The sequence below is a fragment of the Castor canadensis genome, chromosome X, assembly GCF_047511655.1.
Source record: "Castor canadensis chromosome X, mCasCan1.hap1v2, whole genome shotgun sequence".
NCBI classification, from domain to species: Eukaryota; Metazoa; Chordata; class Mammalia; order Rodentia; family Castoridae; genus Castor; species Castor canadensis.
Genome location: NC_133405.1, coordinates 40,069,103 through 40,096,803, shown reverse-complemented (window position 1 = coordinate 40,096,803; position 27,701 = coordinate 40,069,103). Strand labels below are relative to the sequence as shown.

At 34.4% G+C, this 27,701-nt stretch overlaps 1 protein-coding gene across 1 annotated transcript in view; it reads left to right on the top strand.

Annotated features, from left to right (window-relative positions):
- The window catches only part of Htr2c (5-hydroxytryptamine receptor 2C), a 245,657-nt gene that overhangs the window by 125,879 nt on the left and 92,077 nt on the right, over nucleotides 1-27,701 (top strand). The window contains exon 4 of the mRNA XM_074062713.1: nucleotides 281-594. Coding sequence (XP_073918814.1) covers nucleotides 281-594 — 314 coding nt within the window. The remainder of the gene's footprint in view (nucleotides 1-280; nucleotides 595-27,701) is intronic.

Sequence of the window (27,701 nt, the reverse complement as noted above, 5' to 3'; positions counted from 1 at the left end):
GCCCTGCTACTTTCTTGATTGTTTGACTTAAAAAGTTTCTTAACCTCTTTGGACTTTGGTTTTCCCATCTATATAATAGTAATCACTAGGTGGAAGTAATCTTTGGATAGAAAGAAATCTTGAGGTTTAGTTAGGAGAGTCAAAATGATGAGGACGAGGATGATTAATGACAATGGTGATCTTGGTAGTTGAAGGAGAAGCAATTGTTTCATTTATGAAATATATTGTGTGTAAGCAATATAATATATACCTAATCGATTTTTTTTCTCTTAATTTTCAGTGTGCACCTTATTGGCCTATTGGTTTGGCAATGTGATATTTCTGTGAGTCCAGTAGCTGCTATAGTAACTGACATTTTCAATACCTCCGATGGTGGACGCTTCAAATTCCCAGACGGGGTACAAAATTGGCCAGCACTTTCAATCGTCGTAATAATAATCATGACAATAGGTGGCAACATCCTTGTTATCATGGCAGTAAGCATGGAAAAGAAACTGCACAATGCCACCAATTACTTCTTAATGTCCCTAGCCATTGCTGATATGCTAGTGGGACTACTTGTCATGCCACTGTCTCTGCTTGCAATCCTTTATGGTAAGTACAATTGTATTCATTTTTCAATCTCAGATTATACCATAAAATTGTGTTAAGTATCATAGTAAAATGTTCACAAAGTTAATGATTTTACTCATTTGCAAAAATGAAAAAAAAACAAATTGTGTGATAGAAGAAATTGATTGGATATGTTTAAACTTATTAAGTAAAGTGGTAGCATCGTTTTCAAAGGCCAAAGCAGACATTTTATAACATATCAAAATTACGCACAGATGCTATATTCCTTAGTGTCATATGTAAATAATGAATGAATGTACAGAACGAGACAGAAATAGTTCCCATACCTGTATTCTAGATAGTACACATATAAGTATAATCTCTAATATAAGTATAATTATATAAGTGTAAGTATAATTATATAAGTATAATCTCTAATATAAAAAATAAAAACAGGCTCATCTTTTAAGTAATTTTGTGTGTGGGGGGGGGTGTGCTGGGAATTGAACCCAGGACCTCACGCATGCTAGAAAAGTGTTCTACCTATGGGCAACTCCCAAAGTCCTAAGTAATCTTATAATGTTCACAGACTGTGATTGGCACAAAGTAGGCACTCATAATAGTTATTCTTCTTCATGAAGTCTGTAATTCATGTTTTTACAAGGAGACGGGATAAAAATGAATTACTAAGTGTGTAAGTACAACTTCCCATCATTACCATAAAAAGTCAGGTATTGAGAGTTTCAATATATTGATTTTAGAGAGGTTTTGAATTTTTCTTTTGATTTTCTGCTATGTCTTTGTTCTGTCCATTTTAGCTAAGGTTTTGTTTTCATCTACTATTTATGATACTCAACCAAAATCAAATACAACTCTACAATCATTTTTTAATTTTTTTAAGTAATTTCTTTTTGATACAGAGTCTCACTGTGTTGGCAAGGCTGGCCTGGAACTCCTGGGCTCAAGGGATCTTCCTGCCTGAGCTTCCTGAGTAGCTGGGACTGTAGTTGTGTACCACCGTATCTAGTTCTTTATAAGTATCTTTGTTAGAAATTTAGCGAGCCCAGTTTGACGTTAATTGCTAATATGCTCATTGTATAAAAGAGTAAAATAGACTTCTATTCCCTGTAATGAATAATGGAATTATACTAGAAAGAATATTATTGAAAATATATCTAGTTCTCAAACTCTAAAAGAAGTTCAGGGGGTCTAGAAAATAATCCTTCATTAAACTTTAAAATTAGCCTTTCTGGGTGCTGGTGGCTCACACCTGTAATCCTAGCTACTCAGGAGGCAGAGATCAGGAGGATGGCGGTTCAAAGCCAGCCCAGGCAAATAGTTCCATGAGACTCTATCTCAAAAAAGCCATCACAAAAATAGGGCTGGTGGAGTGGCTCAAGGTGAAGGCCCTGAGTTCAAGCCCCAGTACTGTAAAAAAAAAAAAAATTAGCCTCTTCTAAATATTTAGAATATCCACTGATAATACATTGTCTATGAGTGTTTTATCAAGCGTTCTTAGAAAATATGCTTTTCTTATCTTCATTGAGTCTCACTGATGCATTTTCCTCAAAACATCAGTATTTTATCTGCTTAGTGTGCATTTTATCATTCTACAGCTCCAAAACTAAGTAAGAAATGATGTGAAGCTCTGATTTCCAAAATATAGTTTGTCCTTGTGGTGCCTGTTTCATTTTGCCAATTAATCCAAATCTCCTAACACATCTACCCTCCTCACAAAAGCAATAAAGAACAAGAGCAAATAAAATTCCACAATACCACCAAGTCTAGCGAAACTTCAAAGTCCAAATTTTCTTTAAGCACAAAAACAAGAAAGAAATGACCCTGAACTGACACTTAAGACTCCTACTGCATCTATTGTGTACAGGAAAGGCTGTCCAAGAAAAACTGCATGACAGATGCAAAAGGAAAGCTATTAGGAAGCCTAAGATTGATATAAAATCACTATAAGAAAAAAAAATCTACCTGCAAGTATGAAAATATTGAAAAGTTTTTCTCCAAAGTCAGACTTTAGGTAAGGAACTTAAAAGTGCATCAGTCTCAAGGAAGCAGTCTTGGAAAAGCAACTCTTTGTAGGTAGAAAAGATTACAAAGGGTAAAAATGACAACTTTTTAAAAAATGCACAGTAAAAGGAAAAAGAAGTAAGATGGGAAAATGAACCATCTTACAAGACAAAAATTGTCAACATATAAGGACATCTGAACCTACTTCTTCCTCCTATCATCCAAAAGCCCTACAAAAAAGAAACCACACTTTGATGTGTGGAAAGAAGAGGATATTTTAGAGTGTGAGATCTTGGAAACTACCCTCAACCTTCAGTCTTATTCAGAAAAGTTCAGAGATGCAACCAATTCTTATCTATACCAAAGTCCTATAAAAAGAAGTCAGACAATGATAATCAAAAGAAGATAGTTGATGAAAATTTCTACTAATAAAAATGATCAAACAGAAGAAAACTATAAGACATTTCAAGTTATATTAAATATCTAAAAACTAAAAACAATATTGGTTTTTCTATTAAAATTTGTAATAGGCCTGGGGAATTGCTCAAATTGTAAAATGCTTAAATAGCATGTGCAGCCTGGGTTCAATCCCATGTAACACACACACACACACACACACACACACATACACACACACACACACACACACACACACAGAAAAACAAGGAAAGAAAGGAGTTAAATAATCCCATAAAAAACTGGCAACCCAGAAAGTAATAGAGTTAATAAGGGAATATTCAGCTAAGGTTATTAAATATAATGTGAGTACAAAGTTAACCACTAGAACAAAAATATAAACCTTTCTATGTAGCAAAAGAAATATAATTACTAGAAGAGCTAAAATTAATCAACTACAGGAAGAAACATAAGAAAAAACATCATGCACTTATCTATTCTGTCATAATATAATAGGACAAAGTTGAAATCAACCATGTCTTTAATGGCAATGAACTTGAATAAACCTAACGCAGTATTAAAAAGAACAGATTTTTTTCAATTTGGCTTACAAAGAAAAACTCAAATATATTCCCTATGGAAAAGAAACCCTTGAAATATAGTAATTCATAGAGACTAAAAATAAAAGGATAGGCAAAAGTGTACCAAGAAAATGGTTTAAAAAAAATGAGTATAGGTCTGGGCATGGCTCAAGTGGTAGAATACCTGCCTAGCAAATGTGAGGCCCTGACTTCAAACCCCAGTATAGCCAAAAACTAATTTTTTAAAATAGACATTTTTATATTAATGTCTGACAAAATAAATTTCAAATGAAAAAATCAGTAAGAATGGAAAATGATGCTTATTAATGATAAAAGTCACAATTAACAGCAAACATATAGCAGTAAAGAATATCTATGTGCTTAATAGCATAGCATTAACCTTTATAAGCAAAACTCAAAAACATGAAATGACATATTTATGGATACCTTCAAATAACAGGGGATTTTAACCCATAGTACTCAGTACAACAAAGACTGGACAAAATAAATAAGGATATAGATCTTATGGTGTGTATTGAACTTTTCGTCCTTATCATAAGTGCACATGAAGCACTCACAAACATTAATAATATATTGGTTCACAAAGAAGATATTAAGGGGTTAAGGGAATATAATAGTTGGGGTGAACTTTTCCAAAGTATGCTGTAAGCATCTATAAAGTTAGCACAATGAAAGTCCCTTGTACTACATTAGAAAAGTAGAAATATTATAAAAGTACTTTCTGATAACAAAGCAATAATACTAGACAGTATTAATGAAAATGTTCTGACCATCTCATCTTAAAATTAGTAAAAATTTTAAACAACTCTCAGTAGAAAAAAGACATGCAAAAAATTTTATTTTTTTTAAAATATGATAGCATAATCACTTCATATCAAAATCTAAGACAATAATCAAGGTAAAATTCCTAGACATTTATTAGTGTCAAATTAAAATATACAAACAAGTTAAATTCCCAGCAACTAACTTTGGAGAACTACAAAATAAGTCAAAAGAAAGCACAAAGAAGACAAAATAGATAAATAAATAATAAGAGTAATTGAGTGGTTGGAGAATAGAATAGCAATATGTCTAATTAGTAAATCAGAATCTGTTTTTTAAAGGATATTTCAATAAAATGGAAAATATGTATCCAATTTAAACAAGGAAAAATGACAAAACATAAAGATAAAAAATAACATTATGAAAGGAAAGGGAAAATAACCATTAAAGCAAAATCAGTTTTTTAAATCATGAGATTACTTTGTGGATCCATAATATATCAATTAAAAACATAAAAAATAGATATATTCTGAAAAATTAGTCACTGGGGTGATTTTGTCATGGGAATGTCATAGAGTATGCTTACACAAACATAAGATTATTATTAAAATGTCACTAAGCAATATAATCTCATAGGTCCACACTCATGTATATGGTCTATCTTGACCAATACATTGTTTTGTACCACATGACTATATATTACAGAATATATATAATAGAGTACCATGAAACTATTCACAAGAATAAGGAAATTATTTGTTCACTAAAATTATGAATAGAATAGAATCAGAAGAACCTAACTCTATTTAAAATTAGTAATATAACCACACTGACATGGACAGTACCAAAATAAACAAAAAAGCCCATCTAACCCACACCATACTATATAAATTCAGTTAAAGATAAAGAAAACTATAAATAAATAAAGGAACTCTAAACAGTATGCTGATTTCATCAGTTGCATACAATAGAAATTATGAAACAATTTCTTTTGGCAGTGGTACAAGGGGTTGAACTCAAGGTCTTGCATTGCAAGGCAAGTGCTCTACTGCTTGAGTCACAACTCCATCCCTTTGACCTTTGTTATTTTCGTGATAAGAGTCTTGCTTTTTGCCCCAGGCCAACCTGGACCTCTGTCTTCTTATTTACACTTCCAGAATAACTGTGATGACAGGTGTGCGTCATGCAGAGGTTTTTCCATTGAGATGGGGTCTTGTGAAATTTTTTGCCTATCCTGTCCTAGAACCACTATCCTTCTGTTCTCAGCCTTCCAAATACTGAGAATTATAGGCATGAGCCACCAGCACCAGGCTTGAAAAAAAATTATTTTTGTATATTCTGTAATTGTAAGTACATGAGTGTACTAAAGATAAAAGAAGCCAGGATTCTCACTGTTGCATAAGGGAGTTAAAATTTGAAAAGGGAAAAGGAAATAATGACCATAAGGTGTTGGATTGATATTCATAACAGTATAAATTCATAGTGATGTCATATGGTAGACAGACAAATAAATTTATGTATGTATATATATATATGTATATTTAGATTATTTCCTAGTTCTGTCCACTAAGGGCCTATAGTTTATGTCACATGAGCCTCAATGATTACAAACAGGAACAGATGCTCCTTGGAGAAATGACCAATACAGGAAAATTTCACTATAAGGCTGGAACATCTTTTAAGCTGAAAACTAAAGAAATGCACATGAATCACATGAACATATAAAATAAGCAAACAAACAAAAACCAGCTCACCAGGGCCCCTATACTAACCAAATCTGTGAGTATCATGCATCATGGTTAATAAAAGAAAGTTTTGATGCCAACAAAAATTGAGTACACTCACTAAAGTCTATCTCTTCTATATTCAACAAATAACTCTGGAAAATATTCAAAAGCAACTACTTAAGATCTAAAAGAAAATCCTAATAGGGAGGAAAATAAAAATTTAGAGAAATAACCTATGTGGGAAAGAACTTTCCACCTTTTTTCTCCCTCTTTTTTCCAGCAGTTTTGCCCCAAGATAGGGAATAGCTAAAAATTGTAGACTAAACCAGGTTTTCTGGCCAGAGTAACTGACAAAGGGGACCTCTGTGGTCTCCCTAATATATGTTCGGAAATACCCCTTTTATTTCCATTTCTTTTGTCTCCTACCTTTGTCTGGAAGGAATACTCTAGTCAAAGAGCTGTGCTTTGGTAGTATGAGCAACAAAATTTTGTTGAAACCCTATTTTTGGCCATTTGAGCAAGAAAAGAGGTCGTTATTGGCAAGAAAGTATGGGAAGGGGTCCCATAGAGAATGCTGGAGAAAAGTTTCTTTAATTGTTTATATGAATCTGAACAGGTGCCAGTGTCAATCCTGAGCTACATAGAAATTAAATTTCTTTAAGCAACCATTTAAGTCTCAGACCATGCTTTAAATGGTATGTTCACAGGAAAGACCCAAAGCAATATGGTAAAGGTTATGAAAATAGATAAGACATTTAATTCACTTTCCACAGAGACAAGACTGAATTTTAAGTTTGAACATAACTAGGTTCATTGCCATCTAAAACAAGCAAGTAAACAAAATCAGCATTATCCAGAGAATTTTAACAGGAGCCAAAAATATAACACTCAAAGCATCCAGGATACAATCTAAAATTATTTGATATAAAAATATCCAGGAAATATGAAAAAATAGTAAAGGAAATGACTATCAATAGAAGCCAACCTTAAATTACTAAGATTTGGACTTATAAGGCAAACTTTTAAAGCAGCTAATATAACAATATTCTATGTAGTAATGAATAAAAATTAATGAATATGTGTAAATTCTCAATGGAAAAAGAGAATAAAGTATTTAAAACTGAAAATTTGTGATCTGGGTCTGCACCTCACCAGGACAGAGTTTCCCTAGCATGTGAAAGGCTCTGGGTTCAATCCCCAGCACTGCAAATCCATTTCAAAAATCTTTGCAGGAGAATATATGTATTCCCAGATAACTAACACAAGTAATAAGTGAGTTTAGCATGCTCTTTAGTATAAAGCTCATATACACAATTAAATTGTGTTTCTATATACTAACAGTGGAAATTTGGAAGACAAAATCAAAAACAATATACTATTTATAAGATCATTAAAAATCCAAATCTTAGGTGTAACCCTACCAAAATATGTGCAGGAGTTGACAAAATAAAGAAGACCCAAGTAAATTTAGAGACAGATCCTGGTTACGGATTGGAAAAAATTAATTTTAAGATGTCAATTCTCACAGAAATGATCTGTAGATCCAACACAGTTTCAATAAAAATCTTAGCACATTTTCGGGGGGTAAAATCAAGAGGGTAATTCTAAAATGTGTGTGAAAAGGCAAGGGAAGCAGAATAGCCAAAACAATTTTGAAAAAAAAAAAATTGGAAAAGTCATAACACTTAATTTTAGAGCTTACTGTCAAGCTACAGCATTCAAGAAGAATGGTAATGGATTGAAATAAAGGTTCTAGAAAATAACAAATGAAGATGTGTGACCTGAGTGCATTAGACCAGAGTGAACACAGTCCAGGAAGATGTCCAAAGATAGTGAAGCTGGCTAAATTTTAAAGAACAAACAAGGTTGCAGTGGAGTGTGAGTTATACATTAATGTAAGGACCTTAACAGTTACCATAATTTAAATTCTAACAAAAACCAAATTTATTAGCATGAAAGGTAAGGTTCATACAATCCACAATCATTTATTGAGCACCTACTGTACACCAAGCACACTTCTGGGAACAATGGCCAGTCTATAGAACAATTACAGCAGATTCTTGCTCACAAGCAGCTTACACATTTCTCAGGCTATGAGTTGCTCAAGGTCACACGATGAGACCAAAAGCCAGGTTGTATTCTAGAATGTCAAGAAGGTAAGTCTGCTTGTTTAAAACATCACTTCAAGTTATGGGCAGAAATTGAGTTAGTTTTGCGGATTGGTTCAGCGCCTGAAACATTCATTTGATATCTGAGGCTTTTGAGTTTATTGAAGTATTCAGTTCACAATAGGCTTCAAAATGGTCATTCTTGTTCTTGTAAATTTGTAAAGATGTCTCTTTGCAGTTCTGCATTTTGATGATTACTTCAGGTCTCTAGTTTTAAAATATTATTATTGCCATTTTGGTATAATTTTCTCCTTCCCTTAAAACTGCTGCTTACTTCAAACTTCTGGGAAGATCTGCTATATACAAAAACAGAACTTTTTTGCCAAGAGATAAAGAACATTAAATTAAGAAATACTGGGAACGAGTATATAATAACCATGTCAACAAATTCCTAATGCAAGTGGACATGCACCATTAAATTTACTAAAGCTCAGTCACTTTTTACTGGAATGATAAAGAAGCTCTGTCTTTAGTTATTTAGACCAGGAATAACTCAGAATGAAATAAAGAATTTAAATGGCAAAGTATTGGATTTTGTAAATTAGATGATGTTAATACATTCCATTTGCAGTGGAAGCATGCACAAATGAGAAATGTATTCAGATGTATTTAGAAGTTCATTATGTAATTTGTGAAAACCTCTAAATCTCTTATTTAGAGGACTATTTTTCTTTCCATTCCTAGCCACCTTCAGAATCTCTTCCAAACCACCTACCTTTGTACCCTTTAATTCTCTCAGAACGGAAGTTCATGCCCCTGGTCCATTGCACCAGAATTTTAAGGCTAATGCTCCATAACTAAATGATGCAATAGACCTACCACCATCATAAACATGGAGTGCTTGACTAATGAGTTAAGCTCTGTTGCTGCATGTAGACTGGCAAAATGCCTGAAGAGCATAAGCTGTGTTTAAATAGCTAACACTGAAGTCACAGTAATATCCTGTTCCTCACCCAATAAGACCCAACCACAGGTGTGCCCAATCTCAATTACCAGTCTAGCTCCTTTTTTATTTTTAACACTTACAGCAGAATTACTATTCTCCTTATTCACAGTCAACCTTTGCAAACCAAGAAATAGTTTAAAGTACCTCTAAGTTCCATAGTAACAATTGGATAGTCTAGGTTCATCTTTGAAGAAAAACATATTATTATTATGTATTATTTGATAGCTTTTAAAAATATGTGGTTTAGGGACAAGATACAATACATTGACTTTCCCCCACCTCCTACTTTCCTCTAAATACAACTAAGTGTCCTATAAAGAATTTGACAAAATACTGTAAAAAATACCAAAAGTGTACAGAAGATCACAGTGGACTGACTAATGAACTTGGTATATTTGAAAAATGACACTACAGTGACTTCCCTGGGGTATTTTATTTAAGTCTATATAACCTGAGCTGGATCCTGGAGAGGCCTGCAATTCAGGATCAACAATAGGCATAGACTGAAAAAATACATATATATATATATATATATATATATATATATGTATATGCAGAGATGGAACAAGAAAACCCATACCTAGTGACAGGGTGGGCTCATCTGCCTGCAGCAGTGGAATCAGTGGAAGCTAGATGCAATACTGAATGCTTCCCCTAACATTAAGAATCATAGAGTAAGATAGGAGTAAGAAGTCTGGTGTATTATCATACAGTTGTGTGACTGTCAATAATGTCTTGTATAATCCAAAAGGATAGAAAGAAAGGATTTTGAGTATTTTTAGCATAAAGAAGTAATAAATGTTTGATAAACATGTTTAACTTAATTTAAACATTACATAATACATACATGTATTAAAATCTCACATAGCACCCATTTAATATATAATTTTTACATTTCATATATCAATTAAAATAAATTTAATTTAAATAAAAATGTGACAAGTATGTTATGTAAATTATATGCAAATCAAGCCTTTCAAAAATAAAAAAGAAAAAGGCAAGAGTATCTTTTTTTGCCACCATGAAGCAACCTTGTACTGAATGTTCTGGCCATTAGTAATAAGGTAAAAGAGATAAGACTTGTAGATTGGAAAGGAGGAAGCAAAACTGTTCCTATTTGCAGGTGAGGATTGTACAAAATCCCAAAGAATCTACAAAAACAGAGAACTAAAAAGTGAGCTCAACCAGGTCACAAGATACAAGACCAACAGAGGTTGGTCTTGTTGTTGTTTTTTTACTAACAACTATCGTATGAAAACCATAATTAATATTCAATATCATTTACTAGTATTCAAAGGAAAATACTCAAGCCTAAATGTAGTACAATATGTACAAATAAATCAAGAGACTTACCATGTTCATGGATGAGAAAATTCAAAATAGCAACCATGTCAGCCCTTCCTGTATTTTTTACTAGAGCTGCCAGAACAAAATGCTAAATGGCTTAAAAAGCAAATTTATTTTTTCACAGTTCTGTAGGCAATAAAGATGCAAAAGAATAATTCATTGGATGAATAAAAGGTTCCAAAGAAATTGGTCATCTCTAGGCAAAAATTTTAAAAAGATCCTTGATCTAGACTTCATATCTTAAAAAAAAAAATCAAAATAGCCACAAACTTAAATGCAAAATATAAGCTTATAAAACTTTAAAAAAGAAGATAGAAAAGGTTAAGGTGACTAGAACTAGGCAGAATTCTCAGAGTTGATGACAAAACCGCAATTCATAAGAGAAAAATTGTATGAATTGACTTCATCAAAAAAAAAAACAACTTTTGCTCTGAAAAAGAGCCTTTAAGAGAAGAAAAATACAAACTGCAGAGTGAGAGAAATATTTGTAAACCATATGCCCAAGAAAGGAAGAATAGTGTATTAGTTTCCTACAGCTGCTGTAAAAAATGACCACAAACTTGGTTGCTTAAAAATTTATTCTCTCCAGCCAATGTGGTTGTGCACACCTGTAAACCAGCATTCAGAGGCTAAGGCAGGGGAATCGTGGGTTTGAGGCCAGCCTGGGCTACACAATGAGAGTCTAACAAAAAAAATTTTTTTTCTGTCACAGTTCTGAGGCCCGAAGTCTGAAGTTAGCATGCCTAAGTTGAAATGATGTGTTCTCTAAGGTCATGTTCCCTCAGATGCTCAAGAGGAACATGCTTTCTTTTCATCTTTCAGTTTCTGGTTGTTGCCAGCATGTATTGTCTTGTGGCCACATCTCTCTACTGTCCACCTCTGTAATCTCACTCCCTGCTTCTCATGAGGCCTAAAGCTTCATGCATGCTAGGCAAGTGTTCTTCTACTGAGCTATAGTCCAAGCTCCTACTTCTCATCTTTCCAAAATCTCCCTCTGCCTCCCTTTTATAAGAATATCTACAATTGTATTTATAGCTCACTCACACAATCCAGAATAATCTCCCTGTCTCAAAATTTTCAGCTTAATTACATCGGCAAAGATCCCTAGGCATTAGCATGTGCATACTTTTTAGGGTCATTTTCCAGCCAATTACAATGAGTTTATCTAAAACATATAAATAACTCTAAAATCTCAGCAGGGATTTTGCCAATTTAGTAATGGGCAAAGACATGAAGAGACACTTCTCTGTAGAAAATATGACATTTGACATAAGTCATTACACATTAAGGAAATTCAAATTAAAACCACAATGCGATACTAACACCCACCTACCAGAATGACTGAAATAAAAAAGTGACAAAACTAAGTGCTCCAAAAGATTCAGAGAAATTGAATTACTCAATCAGTGTACAAAAAAACTATACACTGATGTTCTAGCAGTTTTATGCATGATAGCCCCAAACTAGAAACAGTTTTCAATAGATGAATGGTTAAAGTACCTGTAGTATGTCCTTTTCATGAAATACTACTAGTAACAAAAAGAAATGAGCTATTTATTTTCACAGTAACTTTGATGAATTCTGCAAAATATTATGCTGAGTAAAAAACACCAGTCCTGAAAGATCGCATGCTATGTTTCCACTGAATAAATTCTTTAATGACAAAGTTATAGAAATAGAGAACAGATTAATGTTTTCTAAGGTTTGAAGATGGAACAGGGTATGGCTATAAAAGGGCAGCAGGAGGAATCCATGGTTTGCATTTTTATTGTTGGCAGCATTGGGGGTTGAACTCAGGGCCTCATGCTTGCTAGGCAGACAATCTACCACTCGAACCACTCTGCCATCCCATTTTTGTGAAGGATTTTTCAAGATAGGGTCTCAGGAACTATTTGCCCAGGGCTGTGATTTGAACTGTGATTCTTCTAATCTTTGCCTTCTGAGTAGCTAGGATTACAGGCATGAGCCACCATGTTTTGCATTTTGACTCCATCAACGTGTCAATATTCTGGTTACACTATTTTTATGATAGTTTTGCTATCATTGGGAAAACTTGTAAAGAGGATATATGATCTCTGTGCATTATTTCTTACAACTAACTACATGTAAATCTACAGTTATCTCAAAATAAAAGTTTTAGCTAGGGCTAAGGATGTAGTTCAGTGGTATGTGTTTGCCTAAGTATGTGAGCAGACCCTGGGTCCAATCCACAGCACCTCTCTTTCTATCTGTGTCTCTGTCTCTTCATCTGTCTCTGTCTCTGTCTCTCTGTTTTACTTTAAAAATGTATGTGAGGCATTTATAAGTTGTGAAGTATTCTAGTCCAGACTCATTCCAGACTATGACCTAGAATTTTTCATCCTCTAGGGAAGTCACAAATAGATAGATAATAGATAGATGATAAATAGATGGATATGATATATAAAACATATATCGATGTGGGCATCATAAATTAGTTATGTATATACAAAATTGCTACTATTTTAGAAATTTCGTAATTCAGTGAGGACAACAGTTAGCATGGAGGTCATAAAAAAAACTAGAGTAAATTGTCTAGGTTACTTGGTGAGGAGATGCATTATTGCATTATTAAATTGTCAACTTTTTTTTCCATTTTTCAGCTTTCTTTTTGACATTAGGGTCTCACTGTGTAACCCAGGCTGGCCTTAAACTATTCTGCTTCAGCCTCCCAAGTGCTGGAATTATAGGGACTTACAACCATGCCCAGCAAACTTGTTTTTTCTTATTTAAGGGAAGTCATTTCATAAATTAAAAGCTAAACAATTTATACACAGCAGCTTTAATGAACTAAATACCAACATAATTCTTTTTAATATTTAAAAAAATCCTTATACTTTTTAATTTTTTTGTATATTAGGGCTACTAGCAATAATTGCCTAAATACTTAATTTGAATCCTTTGAGAAGGTAATTATTTAAGCTTAGTGTTTTGTCCACCTGATTCAAGAAATCTGTTGATCAGAAATAAGTTTGGTAGCTAAAATTCTTGTGAAAGTTACCTGTTAGCAAAATATAGGATTATTTCAAAGGAAATTAACCAACTGCTTAAGTGTACTAACAGAAATTGGGAAGGATGTCAGGACTGGACGTGAAGAAAACTAACACTTTAGCAGTAACTGTAAAATTCTAAAGTCTCCACATTTCATCTCTATATCCATAATAAATATTGTTAATTGAAAGCATAATATTTCCACAGGCATTCTACAAAGAACGTTGCACACATGAACTCATTTTCTCCTCATAGAATATTACCTATTATTTATTCACATTTTAAAGATGAAAAACTAATGTTTAGAGAACTTCAGTAATGTGCCTAAGGCTTCAAAACCTGTTAGTGAAACAAATGATTATTAATAAATTTCAAAGTCCTTATAATCATTGTTTCAAGCTATACGTCATCTAGAACATTCCTTCAGAGAACAACGTGTTAAAAAAAATGGAACTGCTAAATTAGCTACCCCCCCCTACAAAATTACTACATGTTATATATGTGTAAATGATGATGAATTTCTTTGGCATTTAGTTATTCCATTAAAATAGAATATCTGCTTAAGATAAGCTAAGATCCATTTTATAATTTTATCTTCATTTCTTTTGAAGAACTTTTTAAACCTTCACTCCCTTTTCTTGAAGACTCATCCCTTTTAGTAAAAGGTAGATATTCCCAAAGCCAGGGTTCAGAAAGATATTTGGGAAAAAGGGTTTGTGAATAGATGTAGAAAATATATATCAGCCCTCATATTTTTCACTGTCATCCCTGAGGACATATAGGGATTCCACCAAAAGTCATTCAGGGGAGTCCACACTGTCCTAAATATAACAGAAACATACAGTTCATGAAAATAAAGATGGCATACATAGAATTGCCCTGGTTTCTTTGAATTGATAACAAATGGCAGATGACAATCTTTTCATCTACATTAGGTATCTCTAGAATATGTCTAACTGGAGTTCATTCTCAGAGTGGAACAATGTTCTTATTTATATATAGGTGGTGGCACATTTATACATAAATGATATATCAAGCCCTAGGACATTGATACTTATTTTTCACATAAAATCACAAGCTCACTGATTTTTGGCTGACTTCTAGGCAGAAGTGAATTTTGTTTTTGACTAGACAACAACTTTTAAACTTTGTAATTTGAACACTTTTTAATAGCGTGTAAGTTCTAACTTTGCTATATTTTCTACCACTCCCCATCTTCTCATACCCAGTTGTCTTACTTGCTGATATTACCCACTTGTTCCCTAAAAGCAGTTAAATTTGTGAAAGACCTCACAGCTGTGAGCACAAAAGAGAAACGCTTGATAGTGATTCCTTAAATTCACTGCCTGCTGCCTGCTATCTCCATATGGTAACACAGTTCTTCCAGTCCTATGGAAAGTACACCTATTCCCCCAACGTACTTCTAAAAGTCCCCAGGGGTTGTCACACATGATCATCAATAAATCAACTTGTATCATACACTGCTGCAACTCTTCTGGGTTTCATGGGGAGTGTATATATCCACCATCATCTATCATTCACAGTATCTGCTGATTATCCATCATCTGCTACTGGGCATCTGTCATCTCCCATTGGACATTGGTCATCTCCTACTGAGCCATCATCACCTGCCACTGAGTAGTCATCATTATTTGCTGGGCATCTGCTGAGTACCGCCATGTCTGTTGGGCATCCACAGTCTCCCATCAGATATTGTGGTCTCTGCTGATACTCTGCCATCTCACCACCAGTGCTTTCCAAGAGAATGTTGCTTACCTGCCCAGGGTGCTCTGATTTGGTGCTGCCAAACCTACAAACCTTCAAGATACCGCACAGTGTTGCATTTGTTTCATCCTTCATTGTATTTTGACATATTTCTTGCACAAATTAGGAAAACATCCTTTTGTAATGGAGGTGCACTTCATTATCTAAACATTAAAAAAGCCATCCTTTCCCCTGTCCCCTCACAAAGCCTCTCTGTAAAACAGTTCTATTATCTTTTTCTTTTTTACTTTATATTCCCAGGTTTACATATTTCACAGGGCTGATTTAGCCTCTATATACTAATGCCTTAATTCCCATCTTCAGGCATTCACATAAACTTCCCTCTGAAAAGCAAAGTAGTGACTTTGTCAATCTAACATACCTGTAGATACCTAATGTTTATCTCTACATCTGGATTTTTTAATTTTTTAAAGAATGAGTGAAAGCATCATTTCCCATTGCAAACCCATTCATGAAATTAGACACTTTGAATTTCCCAGCACCACACATCTACACCTGTGAACTATTTCTTTTTGGTAAAAATGCTTTCTCTCAATATCTACTTTCCATCCTTCAATACTCTGCAGGCTCTTCATTTCTCTCCAGGCTCTGTACCCTACAAAAAAAAATTCCTTACCAGATGCTATCGTTTAGAGATCAAATGTCCCCCAAAGATCCATGTGTTAAAGTCTTGGTCCCAGAGTGGCCTTATTGGGAGGTGAGTACTGAGAACCTTTAGGTAGAGAGGCCTTGTGACAAATCCTTAGGTCATTGGGTATGCGCCCCTTAATGAAATGGTGGGACTGTGGCTCCTTTCTCTCTTCATTTTGCTTCCTACCCATTAGGTGATCATTTTGCTCCATCACACAATCCTTGGCTATTGCCACTAGCAACTCTACCAGAGGCCTAAAGGCAATGGATCTGTGTAACCATAGATTATAATCCCTAAAATGATGAGGTAAATGAACCTTTTCTCTTCATAAGTTAATTATCTTATGTGTTTTGTTACAGTGATGAAAAGCTAATACATCAAGTAAGTTTCAACTCCAAGTATAAAAAAGGAAGAAAGACAATCAATATATTTATAGAAAACTGCAGTGATAAATGTTGAAAAATACAGTCCAGAGATCCTGATTTTTGTTCTTCTATCTGGAGTCTATTACCTTTAGGTATTATTGAATTGTCTCTTCTTTCCTCCTTAGATATATATGACTTTAATATAATAATTACTAGTTCAATATATACCAAAACAAATTAATAATATAATTTTAGCTAATATTCTAGCTCAGAAAGGCAGCACAAATCAATAACTAACAGCTAACATAGTGTTATGTTGTTCTGACTGCTGTGCATGTTCTATCCCCATTCAACAGGCAGAAAAATCTAAACAACAGAAGTTTATGTACCATCAGTTTCTGCTGGCAACTTAAGGAAGTACTTACTACATTTTTTCTGTCCTCTCAAGTAAGGTTAGGGTTCTCTCTGAACCAAGTTCTGAAGATTTAAAGATTCTCCCTGCTTTTTCTTTTGTTTCTATTTGTCTAATCCCAAACACAATTCCTAGTATAGGTAGATCCTATGCTTGGGTTTGGAAAATCTCATTCCTTCATAGTTTTTTTTTCATCTGATGCTGTACCAATTTCTAAAGAGGGAAATTCTCAGCTCTAACTTCAAAGGACTCTCCCCAAAGCCTGTATGACCTTTGAACAGAATTCAAGGATGATGATAAAGCAGATGGTGATAATAATAATTGTAATAGGCAACTTTAATTGAGCACTTACTCTGTTAGTTTACTTCATTTAATCCTCACAAACAACATGTACGTACATAGAGGTTTACATTGTCCTCAAATAAGGAAAACTGAGGCATACAGTTTTACCTCATTTTAGGATCACAAAAGGTCAGTATCTAGTCTCACTTAGATCACTGATAGCAAACCCCATTTTCCCAGCTAGTCCAGACTGGTAATGTAACTGAGGGCAATGGGTTCATCCACTATGTGTACAAAGGTGATAAGCATGACCAAGTGACAAAAGAGTGAAGAAAAATTTGTTACTTGCAGTAAGTAAGGAATACACTGGAGATAATTCTCAAAAGAGTGCCTCCCTCCCCAAAGAAAGCAAAGGCCTTTCATGGGGAAACTTGTACATATATATGTATAGGAGAGATATATCCTCACATGTATAGGTGGGCACATTCCAGAACATGCTGTCAAAAAAAAGTTCAAAAATAGTGGATAGGTACATCTCTAAGTGGAGAATTTATGATTATAATGACTGAAGTTTATGTCATATAAAAAGAGTGAGTCAGCATGACTCTGTGATTTTTGACTGGTTCCTTGTTAATTTCTTTGGAGGGCTTTATTTGAAACATTAACAACAAGAAAACATTGAAGAAGCATGAAGAGGCATTGAAAGGAGCAGGTCCTTTCTCAGACCTGGCAAACATACATTGCCCTTAAAAGTACTTGCCTAGTAGCTAACATGGTTTCTGCCACTACCAATGCAGGCAAATGTTGAATATATTTTTGTGTTCTTGAAGAATGAAACCAAATATTGATGCTTGCTTTGTCCTGATAGGATTCCTAAAACATAGTGTAGTGTAACTAAGAAAATAATCTCTTGAATATCTAGGCATAATTTCTCCAAGCCCTACCGTAGTAATAACCAAGAGTTATTATGCATCTTGCTAGTACTATGCATGGTCCTAGCTTATAGGTACTGTTGTTGGAGAAGAATGCATAATTCTCCTGACTGGCTTGCCAAGAAATGGAAGGGAGTAAATGTATAATTTTCCTCAACCCTTATTAAATTCATAACTGAGAAAGATTTTGTAACAAAAATCAGATCAACAAGAGAAATACAAGCAAATTTTTAAAATAAGTGCAGTGCACACCACATAAGAAAAACCTCAGTTAAAGTGACTCAAACAGTGGCTTAGGTTTCTGCCTTAAGCAGTATTTTAACATTAATAAATTTTAGAGAAGTGACAAGACAAAGGAAATCAGTCCCAGGCTTCAACTGTGGGAAGCTAAATTTATGGGAAGAAAGTCTGCTCACAGATGGCTGTCACATTCTCTCAGCAGATAAGCAAGGGAGAATTCACATTTTTGTCTTTAGCTGGGGAAGTTGGGGAAGAGGAGAGAAAGACCTTTTAGTGTTTATAATTTTCTGTCCACCTTTTAGGCTAACTGACTTTGGAAGCAGAGATTTCCCTACTGTTTTGATTGACCTCGGCTTAAAAGTATTTATGTTATTAAAAGGCAGATTTTGAGCTAATGCATTTTATTTTCCTTCACTGTTTTAGAACCATAGCTTTACTCAAGATAGTTTAATTTCAGTATCGTTCATACTCTATTAACCACTGCCCTTTAAGACACAGAGTTTGAAGGCCCAAGTTTCTTTTTCTGTCATGTTATTTTAGATTTTATTTTATTTTTGGATTAGTGTATATAAATAATATGAGGGGATTTCATTGTAATAATTCCAAACATGTACAGTATACATCGAACAAGTTCTCTCCCTCCATTATCTTTCCATTCCCTCCTCCCCTTTCCCAAACAGTGTTTGGTGGGTTTCATTAAGCTGTCTTCATATGTATATATGCAGTGCACTTCCATCCCCTTCACTCCTCAGTATCCTTTCTTCTCCCCTCCCCCTCCCACTGATCTCCTCCAGACAGCCCCCATGTACATTGATGTCCCATTATTATTGTTATTATTATTGTTATCACCATAACCATTCTTTTAGTTCTAGGTTCCACAAATGAGTGAGAACCTGTGATATTTGGCCTGTTGAACTTGGCTTAGCTTGCTCAGCATGATGATCTCCAGTTCCATCCATTTTCCTACAAATGACATAATTTCATTTTTCTTTATATCTGAGTAATATTCCATGGTGTGTGTGTATATATATATTTCCTTTATCCATTCATCAGTTGTTGGGCACCTTGACTGATTCCATAGTTTGGGTGTTGTGAAGAGAGTTGAAGTAAACATGAGTATGCAGGTATCTTTCTCGCATGCTGATTTAAACTTCTTTTGATGCACGAATGACACACAGGAATTTCAGGTGCTTAGGGTTCTTGAGCCTGCTCTGAGAATGAAAGCACAGATAGACTCTAACAGCAGAGGTCGGAAAGATTTTATTTGTAGAGAATTTAGTTGGAGAAAAGAGAAGAGAAAGACTGCATATTGGGGAATGCAGGGGGACCTGGAAACTGGTGATCCCATGGGCCAGGGTGGGGAGTGGGGTTTTATAGCCTTTTTGCATTGCCTGATGGAGGAGATGCCTTTCAGATGCAAACAGGCTTTTCCTAGGGAGGAGAAGTGTCTCCTTGACCACTTCCCACCTTTTGGGACCTCCTGCAGTCTGTCCTTCAGTCCTTCACTTTGGATATATGCTTAAGAGTGATATGGAGAGGTCATAAGGTGTGTCTTCATTTGAGGAACTTCCATGCTGATTTCCATAATGGTTGCACTAGTTTACAATCCCACCAACAATGTATGAAGGGTCCCCCATACTTGCTAGCATTTGTTGTTGCTTGTTTTCCTGATAATTGCCACTCTAACTGGGGTGAGATGGAATCTTAGTGTAGTTTTTATTTGCATTTCTGAAGGACCAAGTTTCAATGCCTCTTGTTGCCATGTAAATAGAAAATAGAATTCATGAGAAGTAGGATGGGAACATCATATATATCTAAATAATCAAAAGATTTTCATGTTCACTTGTCCCCAAAGGCAAACTTTCAAAGAGAGGAGCTCTACCAGCACCAAGGATTATATAAGATTCTATCATTAAATTACCTAGCTATGTTACTTTCAACAATTTACTTGGAGTTTGAGATTAACATTATGAAAGTAGATACATAGTGCCTTTGTGAATGATTGGGAGATGAAAAGAAGAATTACTATTTCATGTGTCAGTGTTACATTACATATGTTCTTTCATGTGCCTATAATCTTTGTATTGAGTTTGGTTTGTCCCAGCAAGAGACCCTAGATGAAAACTTAGTCATTAATTTTATATTATTTTAATAATTCAGAAGACACTTTATCTCTTATTGCCACCTAAATGAACATGAAAGAAAATTTTCTAAGAATAGATGGAATATATACCCATAATCCTCATTCTTAAGTACAATGAGATTAATAAGAATTACCTACTTAATCTGTTTTTCAAAGGGAAGTAATTCGATCTTGAAAGCTGTCTTTCATATGCTAAATGGTACCTCTTACAACAATGAATCCTAATTGCTCACATTTAACTGCAGGTACACCTAACATAATGCTTCAACTATGTAGTATGGACTAATCCTTAAAAGTCATTTTCATTCTTTTCCTCTTTGGTCAAATTTTCATGTGTCTTGAGTGCTGAAATGTGTTTTGTGTGCTGAATAAGCATCAGAAGTCTATAACGTGGTCTAGTGTGTGGCTCAGTGAGTATGCGCAAGGGCTTAGGCTCAGTCCCCAGTAATGTAAAACAACAACCTTTGCTTTCTAATTTTTCTGCATTCAAAGTAAAGCAAAGACCAGCTACTTACCCACTGTTAACATAAGTCCCCAAAATAAACTCAAGGAATTATATTTTTCCATGAGCTGGTGCTATTGTTTCTTTTTAAATAAAATTATCAGAAAGACAAGCAAGAGTGAATGTTTTTGCCTCGTAGTTTTTCTCACTAAGAAAATAGACAGTAGAGACAGAATTTTAATTATCGGCCTATTTGTCTCTTTTTATTCTTTAATTACGTGTGAGGAGTATTTGGAAACTTTTAGGGAGTAAGTACAATTGCAAATTTTCCAAGCTGTTATAGATTCCATATTGCTCTTCTCTATGTAATTGTAGAATCATAGAAACTAAATTTTAACTATATTCACAACGAAACAGATAAAGTTTGCTGAAATACTACTTACAGTACACATGGGAGAGCCAAGTCAAGCTATCTTCTGTAGAGCAAGAGCTCCCCTTATTCTAGATTAAGATCATTCTTAGAACAAAGAAGATCAAACTTAGAACTATATAGTCTCTTCAAAATTCAGTAAAAAGCATCTTGAAGTGTACCTCAAGAAAGTCATTTAGCATTATTAAGTACTTACTCATTTTTCTATTTTGCTTCAGTCAATCTTACACACATTCAACTTAACATTCATAAAGAGAAAGAACATTTAACAAGTTTGTATTTTAGCAAAAAGTACAGCTGAAAAAGCTGAATATGGGCCATTAAACTTGTTACGTGCCAGTGTGAAGTGTTGCAGGCCAGGGCCGAGGGTCCTTGCCTTCACAGGCCAGAGAACTGGCTCGTGAGGCAGCTGAATGATTAGCCAAAGCCAGTATATGAAGTAGGAGTTATTAGAGAGAAAGGAAAGGCTCTAGCTAGAGAAGTGTAGCGGAGCCTGGAAGCTGGTAGCTCCCTGCTCAGGTGAAGGCTGAGGCTTTTTATGGATGCTTTAACTCTGAGTTAGGGTAAGGGTTAGGTGGGTTTTTTCTATTGGCCATGTATTTGCATGTGGGCTCTCTTAGATGAGCTGGTCTGTTTTTCCCCTTTATTGGGGGGAGGGGGAACAACCTTGAGAGCATTTTGTTTATCAGCCTCATGGCAGATTTATGAGACCCTGTATCTCCTCTTTAGGGTGCAGGAATGCAAGTAACTGATAGGGAGCACAAACTTTCATGTATTTAATTTCAAATGGAAAACACATTCAAAATGGAAGGTAGATAAATAATGGAAAATAAATTTCCTGTGCTGTTTGAAGTGTTTCTCCTGATGGAAGAAAGAAGTCTCTAATTTTCAATTCTTCAAAAACCTAAGGTTACAATTTCTGGGAATGCACAAGTTTCACCAGTGGGTGGCACATATAAACCATGGTAACCAACCTCTATGCTCTCAGGATGGGCAATTGAAATTTTTAAAAAATGCCAAACTTTTTCCACTAAACGTTGGTGTACAGTTTGTTTTGTTACCAATAAAAAGGCACTTAAGTAGTAGAAAAGTTATGTAAAAGCCAAACGTTAATAAGTTAATCATATACCAGTTTGAATTTTAATAATTTCCTGGTTCTTAAATTTCATTTGGGTGAAAAAATATTGCTTTTTAATCAAATGATTTTTAAATAATGCCATACAATATTGTGATTTTGCACAACTCTGATTATCTCTAAGAATTAAATTCTCATTATATATGACTAGATTTTTGCACATTTATTATGCTAAGTATAAGGCTACATTATCTCACTTAGCATGTACTTCACAACGATTTGTGAGTACTAAGGATGAAAGTGAAAATATTTAGTGAACTTTAATTCTGTATACAATTTTAAGATAATTTTATTACTTTTAGTATTACACTAAACCAAGTCTTTATCTATAAACAAAAAAGATTCCATGCATATGAAAATACAAACTATTTTATACAAACAATTTTCTGGAAGTTTTTCTCAGTTTAATTTAACTGCAATGTAATATAAACTGGGCATGATGGCTCACCACTATAATCCTGGCTACTCTGAAGGTGGAGATGGATAGATCAGGATTTGAGGCCAGTCTGGACAAAAAGTAAGTGAGACCCCATCTCAACCGATAAAAGTTGGACATGGTGATACATACCTGTCATCACAGCCATACAGGAAGCATAAATAACAGGATTCAGTCCTGGCCAGCCCTGGCATAAACTTGAGACCCTTTGTCAAAAAAATAATCAAAGCAAAAAGGGCTGGCTGTGTGGCTCAAAAGGTAGAGTGGCTACCTATCAAGTGCAAGGCCCTGAGTTCAAACCCCACCCAATACCATCAAAAAATATAGTGTAATATAATATAAATATATATTTCCTCACTTTAAATACAATGAAATAAAGTAAACATCTTATAGTTTAAGTAGAGTAAGAAAATTAAAGCATCACTTCCCTAAATTTATTTCATTTAAAAATATTAAGGCCATAGCTGGGATGACAGGCACACACCACCATGCCTGGTTGTTGGTTGAGATGGAGTCTCTCTAACATTTTTTGTCTGGGCTAGCCCTGAACTGTGATTCTCCCAAGCTCAGCTTACTAAATAGCTGGGATTACAGGCATAAGCAACCAGCACCCAGCCTTTTATCTTTACTTCTTAGTTTTCTTAGTAGTTGCTCTGGGGCTTTCACTTTCTTTAAAATTTATTAGCATATTATAGTTGTACAAGGGATACATTGTGACATTTGCATATGTGCTTACAATATATCTTAATTAGATTCACTCCATCATTCTTCCTTCCCCTCCTCCCTTCTTACAACAATTTCAACAAATTTAAATGTTCTATTTTCATACATGACTACAAAATACATCCACAATATTCATTCTCCCTTACCCTTTCCTTATGCCCTCCACCCTTCCATTGGTACCCACCCCTGGATTACCTTCCTGTCTTTCCTTTTTAAAGTGTATATTGATTCAAGGGGGGTTTGCTTTGCTATTTCACATATGTATATATTGTACTTTAATCATATCAACTTTCTCTTTGTCTATGGTCCTGGCACCCTATTAGTCAACATATTACATACAGTGCATTATGTTATACCATCTTTGCTGTCTTTGTACATAGATGCATTGTGTTTAAATTGTTTGCTCTCTCTGATTCTCTTTTCCTCTCCTGTCTCCCTATAGTCCCTTCAGACAGATCCACTGATACAATCATGCTCTCTCTCTCTCTCTATATATATATATATACATATATGTATATATAATATCTATGCATTTGTATGATTATTTTATAGGTCTACTTTCCACATATGAGAGAAAAAATGAAATCTTTGTCCAAAGTAAGCCTGATTTACTTTGTTTAACATGATGATCTCCAGTTCTGTCCATTTACCTGCAAACAACATAATTTCATTCTTCATTATGGCTGAATAATACTCTACTGTGTGTATATATATATATATATATATATACCATATTTTCTTAATTGGGGCTTATACTTTTATATCTTTTAATTTCTATTCCTTTTTGAAATTGAGCTATAAGTCACAAACCATAAAAAATTACCTTCAAAATATATACTGAAGTGGTTTTAAGAATATTAACCAAGGTAGAAAGGTGTCAACATTCTCTAATACCAGAATATTTTTTTCATTCCAAAAAGAAACCTGAATCCTTCCCTATATTATGTATGTTAAAACAAACTTGTTAAGATTTAATAGTAAATTTCAATGATATATATAGAATCCTTTCTCCAATATGCTTCCATTCATTGCTCTTCTTTTGTAAAATTATTTTCATATCTATCAGATCCTTATACATTATCATACATTAAAACAAATTTACAGCTTTTCAAAAATAAAGCTACGCCTTTTAAACCACTTAAGAAGAGAAAATAGTTTTGTTTCATCTGGATTGAAGTTACCATCTAGGCTTTCATTCAGCTGAAGAATTTCTATCAGCAGATATTATAATTGAAGTATGCTGATCACAAATTTATCACTTTTTATTTATCTGGAAATGTTTTCATTTCTCTTTCATTTTTGAAGGATAATTTCTCCAGATACAGAATTCTTGGTTGGCAGACATTTCTTACTAATATATTTTAATAATAATTCTTTGAATACATTATCCCAATACATCTTCCATTAATGGCCTGTGATGAGGAGCCAACTGTCAATCTTAATTTGGTCTTTTTTATGTGTTGAGGCATTTATGTATTACTTCTTCCAGAATTTGCTTTTTTGCATTGTCTTTTGATTGTTTGACTATGAGGGCCCAGGCATTTATCCCCGACTTAAGCATAACTGGTATACATTGAGATTTTCATATGTAAGTTAATGTTTTCTATCAAATTTGGGAAAATTTCAGCCATTATTTTCTCCCATATTTATTTCTATCTCTCTACCCCCCTACCCTGTGGACTTCCATTATACATACATTTGAAGGTGTTCACCTCTGAGATTCTGTTTACTTTTCTACATTCTTTTTTCCTTTTGTTCTTCAGATGAGATATCTCTTTTTTGTTATTGTTCTAGTTCTTTGTTCTGCCACTTGAAATCCGCTAATGCCATCTAGCAAATTTATCATTGCAGTTATACTTTTTCATTCTAGTAATTTTAGTTGCTTATTATTCAAATGTCTGATTAATTTAATTTGTGTGTGTGTGTCTCTCTCTCTTTTCTTTTTGGCAGTACTGGGGTTTTAAACTCAGGGTCTTGTGCTTGCTAAGCAGGCACTCTACCACTTGAGGCATACTCCCAGCTTTTTTATTTTTTTTGCTTTAGCTATTTTTCAGATAGGGTCTTCCATTTTTGCCTAGGACTGGCTTTGGATTGCTATCCTACTACCTATGCCTCCTGCACAACTAGGATCACAGCTGTGCACCACCATGCCTGGCTTGTTTGTTGAGATTGAAAGTCTTGCTAAATTTTTGCTCAGGGTACCTTTGACCCACCGTCCTCCCACTCTTGCTCCAAAGTAGCTAAGATTACATATGTCAGCCACGACATACGACTGCTTATCTCTTTATTGATTTTCTTTATTTGGCAAGACGGTATCATCATAGCTTTCTTTATTTAAAAATAGTCTTCTTTAGTTCTTTAAACATCTTTATACAGCAGATTTAAATTCTGTTTCTAATTAGCCACCATTCTACTGACTTCTTTCATTTCTGTCTATGGGCCACACTTTTCTACTTCTTTGCATGTCCTGAAACTTTCCGTTGAAAGTTGAAAGAGGAGTTATTGGTGTCTTCTATGGACATTCTTAGACATCTGCACAGACATGCATATGTGTGCAGCCTTTTATATCTCCTGGGATGTATCAGAGATTTTTAAAGGCCCCTATGTTTGTCTTGTGTCTTTACCAAGTTTTCTTTTAAATTTTTAGCCATACTCTTTTTGTTTCAACTAAAATCACAGCCGTAGGCAATTGCAGTGTTACTAAGTCCACCTTATCAGTACTGTTTCCAATAATAACCTGGGAATGGAGCTTTTTCTGAGGAACTGAACACAGGGTCAGGTCAAATAACCCCATGGCCTGGGAATAGGATGTGTCAAGGAAATTGTAGATTCAATCAAAATATTGGCAGTGTTCTAGAGATGGAAGTTAGTATGGAACTTCAAAACAGGTCTGATCTGCTCCACCAACTGCCATATTTTCATGTTTATTGTGCTCTGTTTCTGTGGTGAGAGAGGAATGGTAGTAGACCCAAATTAAAAGACTACAGATTCCACTGTGCTTACCAAGGTTCAGTAGGCTGTTTCTGAATATCTTTTAATTTGCTTCTGTGCCTTTAGATGATTTCAGAATTCTAAAATGACTGATTTTTGTAGTTTTGCAAAGATTTTTATTGCTTGTTTGAGAGAAAGGATTGATCTAGGTATGCCATTGTGGAGGTCCTGCCCTTGTAAAGACTTCTATATCTACTTTCAAATATAATGATTTTAAGCATAGTACCATAAAATTATCCCATATAATAAATTAAACTATAATACTAAAGCGTTATCCACTACTTAATCTGTATTCACTTTTCACAACTGATTGAAAGGATCTAAACAAATTGTTTCATTTAAATTAGAGCTCAAACAAGGTTCACACATTGCATTTGGTTTCTGTGAAACCATTTTTGAGAGGTTTAATTCTGACCTTTAGGAGAGGGAACATTTGTCAGAGTGAGACACAAAATCCAGGGGTACTTTAACTGTGGAGAAAACACTTGTCCATGTTTATAGGCTCAAGGAAGATTGCTATAGTTTATGGCTTACAAAACAGCTATATTAATGCCAGGTTCAACAATTGATATTAATTGTAATTCAGCCTAGCATTCAAGAATAGAAGCAGAAGTTCAGACTGTGAAAAGAATGAATTTAGAAAGATGCAAGGTTAGAGAGGAGAATAGGGGACAGGAGATGTAAAGTTCTTGGACAAGCCATCACTAACGTAACTTGGGTTTACCTTGGAATACCAGACTCTTGGCAGGTTACTCTCTTATGAGCTATTTCTCTCTTCTCCATTTTTACATTTTTCCTCACTGGTTAACACTAAAGAGATAGTAGAAAACTCATTGAGGGCCTCGCTTCTGCTTCCAGCATTGCCAGTAGCTGGATTTTCAAAGTTAAGCCACTTGGTTTTAATCATTCTTTGATTTATAAAATGAAAATATTTAGACAATTGCATTTGGCTCTTCAATAAGATTAATAGGAGGCTTTTCTTTGGCAAGAATATGTGATAAACAAACATTATCTTCAATTATTGAGCATATCATTTTTGCTTTTCTTACCTTTCAAGTCAGATAACCTCCTTTCCCATCATAACATTTTTATGAAAAGAATTTTAAATCTGAGTTAAAAACTGCTGTGGACAATATTAGTAAAACAGAAATATTACCCTTTTTTTCCCACTCAAACCTCAAAATAGAACAATATCACTATAGCAAGTTCCACTTGGTTTTTGT